Genomic DNA, 12332 nt, shown 5'->3' on the forward strand with positions numbered 1-12332 from the left:
TCAGAATGATAATACCAACGCCCTGCAAAGTTCTTAAACTTCCTATTTACTAAAGCAAGACGGGATGGAGAGAAGCAGCACCAGAAGTTTGCCCTCAGACACCTCCAGGGTTCTAAAATTCAGTCCCGACCATTCCCAGAGCGCCCCACTTATGAACATTTTGGGTGGAATTTGGGAGTTCTCCCACTGTGCTTCAAGAGGTTATCCTGCCCGTGCTTCTCATACCTGGGGGCTTGTGTCACTTGGGAGCATGAAAGTGACCCCCAGGAAAATGTGGTAGATAGATTTATTTTTAACTGAGTTACATAATACAGAGTTATCAGTACACAGAAAAATCTGAGTTTTAATAAAACATGTGAAATGCTCTGTCATGAAACTTGAACAATTAATTTGACCTGGCTGACATGAGGATTATTTGCTCCCAGAGCCCCGTATCAATGATTTATGACCATAACAGAACAAAATTAAAACAAACCAAATTAGCAAGAAGAGCCATGGAGGTTCAGAAAGGAAATTTTCTTTTGATTTAGATTTTAAACAGCAATTGACTCTGACAACCTCATCTCTTTGAAAGTGGAAATACACCCAGGGGATGGAACTGTATGAGACTGATGGGTGCCTTCTGATGGAAAGGCTGAGGGTTTCCAAGGAAAATGCTTAGTAGAAGTATGTGGAAAACAGCCACCCAGGGAGCGAGATGCAGGGGGTTTTGCCATTTTGAAATGGCAGGCGTGATGTGGAGACATGCGGAAAGACAATGAAGAAGCTGTAGAGCTATGAGGTGAGCCAGGATGCCTAAGCATCTGCAGGGGAGGGGACAGCGGGTGTCGGTCTATCTGTTTTGCTATGTAACACTGTAACGGTGATGCCAAAGAATCGTGTCCCCGTGCTTGAAATCACCACACCAACAAGGAAGCATGTTCCAGAATGCTCTTTGAGGCACCACTCTTCTCTTGTAGAAAGAAAGAGCTTAAAAGAAGGCTGGTAAGCCTGAGCCCAGTGAGGGACTCCTCTCCCAGCTTGCTGATACACCCAGAGAGGGGCCTGGTCTTGGAGACACCAGCATCCAGGCCCAGACAGGAGGCTGCTGGGCAGAGCCAGGCTGAGCTAGCTATTCCTGAGCAATTCATCCTGAAATGCTTGGAGCTCGAGGGAAAGGAAGCTGCAGGGAGCTCCTGTGGAGCAGCGTTTGGTTGTGCCATAGCCTGAATGGCAGTGGCCCTCTAGCCTTTTGCCTCCACAGCATGCATACACAATGGCAATCATACACCCAGCACAAGAGCCCATGTGGGGTGCGCAAGGTGTGGGGCAATTTTCTACACAGGTTGTCCCTCCTCCCCTTTCCTACCCACAGAGAATGCATATCTGAGAGAAAAAGAGTACAGTTCATAGGATGAAAGGGGTATTGTTGAATGGACCCTACTTCTTCTTTTCAAGTAAAGCATTTATAAACTTCTGTATCTGACTCTTAGCCAACTCTGAGACGTTCAAGGTCAGGGTGGCTGAGCACAGGACACACAGCGGACCGCATCTCTGCCCTTCAGCCTTGAACCCTGGAGCGTGTTCTCATCCTTGCGCACCTTTGTGGCTGCCAACTTTCCTAACTCCAGGCCAGAAGCGGGTGAGCGCTTTAAGCTGCAGGACAACACATTCTACAGAGCGAGGGGGACACTGCAGGGGAAAGGTGGGGCAGGACACACACTCCAGCAACAGGACAATTTGCCCCACACTGGCATGTCTTTTTCCGCTTTCCCTATGGTCCCCCTTTCCCCTCCAGCACTGAGCACCACTCAGGCAGGCTGCTCCAACCGTGTGTCCGTGCAACTGTGACCAGTGACATGTGCAAGTGCATGCTCCACTAAGGACACTTTCTTCCTCACAGGGAGCTCAAGGAAAATGCACACCTAGAGAAGATGCACAATGGAGCCTTCCGGGGGGCCACAGGACCTAGCATCTTGTGAGTACAGCAGTGCTGCCTTCCCTCCCCACCAAGGCCTGCTGAGGGTGTCCAGCCACCCCGTCCCCAGGCTGGTTTGTGGACATTCAACCTCCATCTGTGAAAGGGCTGCCATTAACCAATAAGGCAAGCTAGGAGGGCTTATATGACACAAACTGTCTCCATTCTAGAGCCAGAAGTCTGAACCTGAGGTGGCACGTCTCATTCCTCCCGAGGGCTGCGAAGGCGGGCTCTGTTCCAGGCCTCCCTCCTGGCTCCTGGGTGTGCCTTCTGGTTGTGACAGCATAACTCTCACCTTCACATCGCTCTCTCTGTGTGGATCTGCCTGTCTCTGAACTACCCTCTTTTTATAAGGACGCCAGCCATACTGGATCTAGATCCATCCTAATGACCTCATTTTATCATGATTACTTCTGTGAAAACCTCGTGTCCAAATAAGGTCACATTCTGAGGCACTGAGGGCTGAGGACTTCCACATTTGAATTTGAGAAAGACAATTCAACCTCTAACACCAAGTATGCAGGGCTGCCTCACGCGCTGGCAGATGGGTGGGTGGCTGTCCACCTGGCATCCACTCTGGACATGCAAAGGCCAAAGATCTGACTTGTCCCTGGCATTTGTCTGGACAGAGCTGAGCTGCTATGTCAGGCTCCCTGAGGGTACAAGGTGCAGAACCACTATCTTCCAACCCCAGCACAATTAACTTCTGGCTGTGTCTAGTTCCCAGCCCCCAATCTTATCAACCAACACCCCAACTATCTCTAGTTCCCAGTCCCCACTACTATCAACCCCCGCTGACTGTGTCTAGTTGCCAGCCCCCAGAGCTGTCATCCCTTACTGTCTCTTATTTCCCAGCCCCCATTCCTGTCAACCCCCCAGTCTAGTTTCTACCCCCTCTACTGTCAACCCGGAACTGTATCTAGTCCTAGCCCCCACCACTATCAACCCTTGACTTCATCTACTCCTCAGCTCCTCCCAATATCCATTCTGACTCCACTTCTCAATTTCTGCAACCATCAACCCCTAACTCTGTTTACTTCCTAATGTCTACCACTAAAACTCCTCACCTTCTCAACTTCCTAACTTCTGCTGCTCTCAATCCTGACTCACTCTCTACTGTCCATTCAACCTCATGACTTTTGCGTCTACTACCTCATGGCTCCTGCCCACTGTTTTCTCTGTTGTGTCTCAGCTTCTGCTCCCCTACACCATGGATCCTTGTCTGTATTTCTCCTATTCAGAGACATATTCACCAGACTCACAATCATCCAGGTTGGAGAGATTCTGAAGTCTGGCTCTTAGAGCAAGCCAGCTACTGACCGAGCCATGGGACAGCCAGCCAAAGGGAGTTGCCTCTGGGTTAAAGTATATGATGAAGTTAGTGTGGTCCGAGACATCCTTCCTGATAGTTTTTGCCTGAAGAGCTGCTTGGTCCACTTGCTTAGAAATGACTGTGAGCAATAAAGATACCTGTACTGTCTTGTCCAGAACAGTCAGACCACACCCAGTCTTATTTCACAAGCAGCTGTTCTCATTACACCCTTAGGGAGTAAGAGGTGTCTAGAAGTGTTCCTTCCACCCATAACCCAAAAATACATCCCCCACTGGTCTTCCACTGAGACTGAAAATATATTATCAGAGATTTACTCCTTTATAATGAGACATTGCCTTTCCTAGAGTTCTAATTTAAAGTCCTAAATATCCTAATTTAAAATCCTAAACGTTAAAATCCTAAAATAGCCCCCCAGCAAAACACATACACACATACACACACACAGAAAAAAAATCCACCTGCAAAGAGTTGTGTGCTCTGTCCCTAACATATCCAGGATAACTCCATAAAACAGGATGGGAACACGGGTGATCTCATTCAACAAGGACACAAAAGCAGCAGGAGTCTGAAGCCCTTGAGGTAAATTCTGCTGTCTTGACTATTCCACCAGTGGCCTACACTAGCTATCGCTCCATGTTGTTAAGTTCATCTGTCTATCAGTCATCTCTTGATCTCCTTCCGTGTGCCGGGCACTAAGCATTGGGACAATTTGCTGAAGGGGACTACACTGCTGGAAAGTTTCATGGGGCATCAGCAGCAACCACTTAGGGGATGGGCAGTATTTTATTAAATTCTCCACTGACTCGTCTTCCTCCTTACTTTGAACTTGTTTGGATTTTTCTTGAACATTGCCTCAAGATTAGAAAAACCAACGAGTTTGGGACCTTGTTTACAGAACTGAAGCTTTCCATACAGTTCTGTTTGCTTGGCCAGGTGCTTGCTTGCATTGGACTGATGAATCCAGTTTGCCTTTAGAAAATGTGCTGTCTACCTCCCAGATAGATGACAGCTTATACCTAGAAGGAGTTACACTCAACCTTGAAAGGAATAACAGGGTTCATATGAGGAAAAAAAATACAGCATGGGTTTTGTGTGTGTGTGTGTGTGTTTTTTAATTTAAATCTTAATGAGAGTGACTGAATGGAGAATTAGGGAAAAGATGAGATGGAGAAAAGATTCCTCAGAACCTAGAACAATACTGTTGAGAGGAGGTTTCATCCCATGAATCAAATGTATAAAATATATAAACAAAAAGGCTTACTACATTCTATTTTTCAGGGATATTTCTTCCACCAAATTGCAAGCTTTGCCTAGCTATGGGCTGGAGTCCATCCAGACACTCATTGCCACATCATCCTATTCTCTAAAAAAACTGCCATCAAGGGAAAAATTTGCCAACCTCCTGGATGCCACACTGACTTACTCGAGCCACTGCTGTGCTTTTAGAAATTTGCCAACAAAAGAGTAAGTAAAAAACAAAAGGTAGAGCCTGCCAAGATGTGGCAGAAGCAGATTTCAAAACAGTCAACTGGTCAACAGCTTCCTGCCTCTTCACTGCCTGCTCTAGATCAGCTCCAGAGCCATGGGGTCACTTTCAGAGAAACAAGAAGAAAATGAGCCATCCTGTTTCCTCCCGAAAACTAATTCCAAACAGTTGATTCACCTTGCAGCTATAAGACCTTTGTAGCCTATTCTGGGCTAACTGAGTTACAACCTTAAATTAGGCTGTAATTGCAGTTGCAAAATGGAGTACAAAACTAGCATCTTAAAGATTAGCTCTAATCCTTATCAGAGAGCATCATTTTTAAAGAAGGAGGGAAGTAGGCTCAAGAGAGTAAATTTTACCTAACATCTTAATCTTTAATAAAAAAAAAAAAAACGGACACAAACTCTACAGAAGACTTTTTTTTAAAAGCTATTTCTCTCCCAGCGAGAAGATCATCTTTCATTTCAGAACAGAATTCTAGCTCCCTAAGGAGTAGCTTAGTGTCAGAACAAAAAGGACATGAACTCCTGGCTGGTTTGTGTCCAGTGGGAGCATCTTACTGATTCCACTGATACACTACAATCCAGAAAGTAAGGACAGCATGTGCAGGATTTCATTCTTTCCTTAAAGATTATTTTTCAGACTTCTTTTTGAGATACATACTATTACCTTTTTTACATCGCAAACCAGTACACATCACCTAGGTAACAATACATTTTTACATGTGTATCATGGGATACACACATTATTTTTCTTGTCCATTTTACTCTATTTTATTTCACGTGTGTTCTGTTTTCAATACTAGTCTTGACGCACTCTTTTGTTTTCATGACACACTAATGGGATACAACTCACAGCTGGGATAACATTTGCCCTGAAGGATTATTATGCCGGTTAAGAAGATATTCTCAATTAATTAGATGAGGTGCTCAAAGAGTGATGCTAAGATGCTGCTGTCTTTGTTTGAAATCAACCTACTTATAATGAGTCAACCAACAAGTATTATTGTACATCTACTTTGTGCCTTGCAGAGGTGCAGGAAGCGCTATCTGAAGTTTTGAGGTAACCAAGAAGACAAAGCACTCAGAGAGCCATGCATCATTATCTGACCTTCAAAGAATGTTAATTGAACACTTACCATTTCCAAACTGTGCAAAAATATGAAGATACAAAGATAACTAAGAGCTCATCCCACCCTCCAAGAATCACAAACAGCTATATGGGGCAGTACACAAGAGACCAATGTTTAAGTACAATACAGCAAAGGTAATAGTAGAGCTAAGAACAGAATAGAATGCTCTGGGAGCCCTGAAGAAGAGTTTCTAAACAGCAACAGGACTTATGGAAGGCTTCCTAAAGGAGTGACTTCTGCTGAGCTTTAGAGAAGGGGTAAGAGTTGGCTAGGCAAGTGTGGGTAAAACCATGTCAAGAAGACAAAGTAGTTCATGTGAAGGCACAAAGGCAAGAGACAGAAGATGGAAGTCCTTTGGAAAAACTGGAGCAAGAAGCCTTATGGGTACACAGAGGAAACAGGGAGAGGTGGGCTGTGATGGGCTCTGGGTGTCAGGCCTAGTTGTTCAGAGGATGGGGAACCACTGAAGAACTCAAAGCAAAATTACTAAGATTTGCTTTTGTAAAATAACACTCTGACACCTCTGGAGGATGGCTTAGAGGTGAGCAAAGCTGGTGAGAGACCAAACTGAAGAACAATACAGACACTGGTTTATGATAAAGCTGATTCTGGACACCTCAACTTTTGAGGCAAAGAGGTCACATCCCTTCTGAAATTACTGGCATGTAAAAACAGTAGTTCAGGGGCTTTTTATTCCAGTAAATGACAAAGACTGCCTCTGGGTAAAAAAAAAGGAGGACAGGCTTATGCAGGTGTAGGCCACTATCAAAGTAAGATGGGAATATAGTCACGCAGAGGGTGTCTTGCTTGGAATTACAAGCTTTAACTGACTCCCCCTGTCTCTATAAAGCTTGAAACCTTGGATGCTAGTGAGGCCAGAGAGCCTGAAGCTGGGCCAGGGGAATATTGAAGCAAACTCTGAGCTACTCCTCTGCCCTGCAGCTGCTGGGCTTGGGTAACAAACACAGCTGCCTAGGCAGATGGCCCCAAAGACTTCCTTGGTATCTATGATTAAAATTGCAAAAAAGAGTAGATGGAACCCAATGCTATGAGCTGAAGGCAAAGAACAACCACATTTCCTGTTAACTATAGGGTGGTTCACGCATAGTATCTCTAAGTATCAGACATGGAGCCAGCATCAAACACACACACACACACACACACACACACATGCATGCACGCATGCACGCATGCACACATACTTTGATCCAAATGTGAGGACTTATAAGCCTGACCCAAAATAACAAGATGATTAATTTTTGAAAATGGGTCCAGTAGATCAAATAGTTCCGCTATATTATCCACCTTTATATACAAAGTTTATATACAGAGTTATTTGTATAAGGAATTTATATATAAAGTTATTTGTACAAGGAATTGTCTTGTTAATATTGGAGGAGAATATATAGAAATTTCTTGTCTTAATTGCCTTGTATCTCCTTCCTCCTTGGGAAGGTTGAGTTTCTCACCACCTTTTCTCTTTCCCTCTATTTCTTCATCCAGTTTTCTTTTGTGCCTCCCTTTGGTCTTATCTTAGGAATATAAGTACAGGTCTCTTTTAATATCTTGAGACTTCTCACCTTTCCATTAGGCTAAACTTCTTGGAACAATGGAGGAGTAGGGAATACCTACACATATTTCTCCACATAAGGAAAAAAGGCAGAAAATTCACATCATAATGTCAAGTCCAGTATCTTCAAATCCTTACAAAACGGATTTCCCAGTTAGGATTCGAAGCCATGAATCCTGAATGGTTATTTGTTCATCAAGAGTAATGTGGTAAGGAGACTGGTAAGGAGCAAACCCTAATATACCATAAAGGTAGTTTTTAATAAGCAGTGAAAAACCCATGATTCAACCTGACGGATTTAAGCTTTTTCATCTCTAAAGCCCACACAAAACATTTAGCATTCAGGAACATTTTATCTAAGCTGGAAGCACTCTAATGACAATTCTGAAGCCTTTACTCTCTCCCCAGGAAATGTTTCAGTTAGGACAATGGTGCAGAACATGAAATATAATAGGTAAAGAATTTGGATGAACAAAGCATAAATAGACATGATCATGTTTAGTTTAAAGACCAAAAGCTCAACTGCTTTTTTTTTTAAAAAAAAAAAAACTCTTTTCTTTCAGGCAGAATTTTTCATTTTCCATTTTTGAAAACTTTTCCAAACAATGTGAAAGCACAGCAAGGAGACCAAATAATGAAACGCTGTAAGTATTTGCATGCAAAGAAACTCAGGAAGCCATGTCTCGTTCTATGTGCATCTTATTTTCAGTGCCAATGGTTTTCTTCTGATAAAAGTCTTCACCAGGGGTCGGGGGGGGGGGGGGTGCAAAGCATTTTTTAGTAGATTTAAGATGGGAATTTTTCCTTTGCAAATGGCATCCAGTTGATCAGACATTTCTTTTAACTGGTTAAAAAAAAAAAACTCTTTAAAAAATGTATATACATGTTCATTCTACAGTTAAATGCTCCCCAGAAATTAAAATTTCATTTGCAGTTATCCTGAGGTCACTAAGGGCTTGTTTAAATGACAGCTTCATTTGTAGGAATTTTCACTAGTCAGTGGTCAAAAAGATTAACTGATTGCAGACACAGCTTCTAGAAGGAGCCACTTCCCTTCAAAAAGACTTAGGCCACCTTGACCACTATGCTCTGGAGCTTAAAATTATTCAACCTCAATGCTATCACTAACATACACTTCATGGGAGCTCCACTTCTATTCTACGGACTGATTTTTTTTTAACATTTTCCGATGCCTTGACATTTCACATACGTTCAAATATAAAAGAGCATGTCTCAAAAGATAATCCCAGTGTCCCTATGCCACATTTACTACGATTTATAAATCTTATTTTTCTCCCATGTGTCCTTCAGGCTACAAAACCAGATGCCCTTCTAAGACACCTTGCCATTCTCCATTCTCTCTTTGTCTTTTTTTTCTTTTCTCTCTTTTTTTTTTTTTTTTTTTTCCCCATCAATCTGCAAGTTACATAGAAACAGCAGGGTGGTATGATGGAAGGACCCTGGGTACTGGGGCTTCTCAGAGTTGGACATGAATCCTTGGCAGTAATGTTCTGTAACACTGGGTATCCCTGGACAATACTTACCTTTTTTGAGACATTTTTCCTCATCTGTAAGGGCAGCAGGAATATCATTTGGCTTTCAGAACCATGAGAGTGAAGAGAGTTGTTAAAGAATCTGACAGCATCTGGGGTACATTAGAAATATCATACTCTGTATCCTTCTTTTCTCTTTCATTTAGGCTGACCCCAAGTATATTCCAGTATTCCTTTCCTCATCATTCCTGCTCCTCTTGATATTCCGTCAGTCACCTTCCCTGTAACTCTTTTGTAACCTATGGCTTTTTGCCTCATCAACAGGAAACACTTTTGGCTATTGCCAACGATAGCATCAAGGGGTAGTTTGTGGGGACAGGAGACTTTAGCCAACTCTCAATAATCCTCATCAACCCTGCCACAAGCCTTCCCAAATAAGGCTACAATCTTTTGAGTTTGCTATGCTAACACTGGTTTAAAACAAATCCCCTAATTTCCAGCATCCCCAAAACTACGTGAAATTAGTACATAATCTAGCTAAAAAGAATGTGCTCCCTGTGAAATCCCCTTCCCCTCTTCCCACTACCTGGCTATTCCTAAATCCCTGGAATTTAGAAATTCTACAGCTCACCTACTCTCACCAAAATATCAGTGTCCTTGCTGTTACAGCTGGCCCCATCATTCTCCAACAGTCCCTATCTTTCCACCTGTCTTTGTTCATTGTGGTTGAAGCGGCCTCTCCTTCCTCTGACTCAGTGCTGTAGGCCAATAGTCCATTCATATCCTTCTGTACTAAAGACAGCTCCCTGCTGGGTTTTGTCAATAGCATGCTGCTGCCCTCAGGAGCCATCCCAAGACACAAATATAAGTAGCAGCAGGTCTAAAGACAAATCATGAGAAAAACTGCTAGACATATGCTCAGTAGGGCGAAAAAAAAGAAAAGGCAAAGGACCAGAGAAGTGAGAGAGGGAACATGTTTGACCTCTTATTGACACAAATTTATTCAAAAGTCATGGCAGAATTTTTAGAAGCTTTGAATTAGTGTTTCTGACATTGTTTTATTAGTAGCAGCTGAAATGGTTTTTTTTAAGATTATATTTATTAATTTGAGTGAGAGAGAGTGAGTGAGCATGAGCACAGGGTAAAGGCAGAAGGAAAAGGAGAAGCAGACTCCCCGCAGAGCAGGGGGCCACCTGTAGGGCTGGATCCCAGGATTCTGGGATCCTGACCTGAACCAAAGGCAGATGCTTAACTAACTGAACCACCCAAGTGCCCTTGAAGAAAAAGTTTTGTTTTGTTTTTGTTTTTGTTTTAAAGATTTTATTTATTTATTTGACAGAGAGAGATCACAAGTAGACAGAGAGGCAGGCAGAGAGAGAGAGAGAGAGAGAGAGACAGAGGGAAGCAGGCCCCCTGCTGAGCAGAGAGCCCGACGCGGGACTCTATCCCAGGACCCTGAGATCATGACCCGAGCCGAAGGCAGTGGCTCAACCCACTGAGCCACCCAGGCGCCCCTTGTTTTTGTTTTTTTAAAGATTTTATTTATTTATTTGACAGAGATCACAAGCAGGCAGAGAGGTAGGCAGAGATAGGGAGGGGGAAGCAGGCTCCCCACTGAGCAGAGAACCCCATGCGGGGCTCCATCCCAGGACCCTGAGGTCATGACCTGAGCCAAAGACAGAGACTTAACCCACTGAGCCCTCCCAGGCACCCCTGAAGTAGTTTTGATAAGGGGAAAGGAGCAAGGGAAATTAAGGTAGCAATAGTTGGAAAGTTTCCATCTGGCTTAATAAAGGCTATTATTTCGTAGGAATCATCCAGGAAGCTTATTTAAAACACAAATTCCTGGGCTCTGTCCCTCAAGAATTTGATTCAGGGTTTCAAGTAAAGCCAGGAACCTGTATTTTAACAAACACCCTGGTGATTCTGATGGAAATAGTCCAAGGACTCCACTTTGAAAAGCACTGACTGAGAGCCAGTGAAGTAGAGGAAAGGACCCTGCACTATGAATATGAAGACTTAGCACTGCCACTACAGCCTAGTGCTGGGGGACCTTAGGCTAATCACCCACCTCCTTTAATCTTGGATTCCTCATCAGTAAAATGAGGGGTTCGGTGAGATGGTCTTTAAGAAGCTTTTAATGCAAAGAAATAACCTATTTTCTTTCATTGTTCTTTATAACCACCACATCCCTTCAAAGATTATAAAAAAAACAACAGATAATTCTGTTAATGGGCATGAGATGAGGACAAACAAATGTACCTGTATTTAGTAATAAAACAGGGGAGGTTCCTCTGCAACCTTCTATGCAGAGCAGCAATCCTTCACAAGTTCCAAAATGGTTTCTAAGAATTTCTAGCACCATTTTGGAATCCCAGATCATAGATTTCGTTTTAATTCCTTTTTTAATCTGTGTTATTTCCCTTCAGTAATTGTATCATTCAAATATATCCTTTCATCTACTCACCGAATTAGGTTCACACTTCCTTTTTTGGAACATGAGAAGCTAAGTTTTAAGAGCAGAGAAAAATACTCTTTGAATGGGTGAGGAACCCTAAGGTAAAATACGTATTAGTGATGGCTCTGGCAGGAAAATTATGGCCATTTCTCCAGCTCCCAAGATTATATAAGCAGACTGAGCAAAGAGAAAATTTGTTGGGCCTACATGCATCTACTGTACACACTCGTTGTCCCTGTACCCTTTCACTTCCTTTCAGAGCCAGGATCACCCTGGTTTACTCATTCCGCAAGCATTGACTGAATGGATACTTCAGTCAGAGCCAAAACTGTTAGGCACCAAGAGTTCAGAAATAAGTAAGACATAGTAACCCCTGCCTTCAAAGCTATTAAAGAATAGCTTCACAGATTATTAAATCATCACACAACAGCAGTGCGGTTTGATGATTACAGTAGTCCTTAAGTGCAGCCATGGCAGGGAGAAGGGGTGATAAACTCCCTGGAGGTGTAGAATCAAGAAAGGCTTCATAGAGGAGGTTACCTTTAAGGATGAGGGCGAACTCACCAGAAAGATGAGGAGAAGAAGGGAAGAAGAAACAGCACATACAAAGACAGGAATGAAAGAGTAGATTCTGAGAGCCCCAAGTCATTTCATGTAACTGAAAGGAAAGATGCACAAGGGATCTACAAGAGATAATTGTAAGAATCCCTAACAGTCACTGAGCACTTAATATGTATCAGGCATTACTCTAAACATTCTATAAGTGTTAATGGAGTTAATCTTTAGCACAGCCCTAATGAGGGAAGTAGGATTCGTAGATCTATTTGGCAAATGAAGAGCTTGAGCCACTGAGATGGTAAGTAACTCTCCCACCCAGATTTACACAGCTTGTAAAGTCTGGAA

The 12332-nt window shown here is 43.0% G+C and overlaps 1 protein-coding gene across 1 annotated transcript in view; it reads left to right on the plus strand.

The window, feature by feature from the left end:
- Positions 1-12332, plus strand: part of LHCGR (luteinizing hormone/choriogonadotropin receptor) — a 52192-nt gene that overhangs the window by 37698 nt on the left and 2162 nt on the right. Inside the window, exons 8-10 of the mRNA XM_032877835.1 lie at positions 1883-1957; positions 4569-4754; positions 8042-8122. Of these exons, the coding sequence (XP_032733726.1) occupies positions 1883-1957; positions 4569-4754; positions 8042-8122 (342 nt within the window). The remainder of the gene's footprint in view (positions 1-1882; positions 1958-4568; positions 4755-8041; positions 8123-12332) is intronic.

Source organism: Lontra canadensis, unplaced genomic scaffold (genome assembly GCF_010015895.1).
Source record: "Lontra canadensis isolate GAN:19392208 unplaced genomic scaffold, GSC_riverotter_1.0 scaffold61, whole genome shotgun sequence".
Classification (NCBI taxonomy): Eukaryota; Metazoa; Chordata; class Mammalia; order Carnivora; family Mustelidae; genus Lontra; species Lontra canadensis.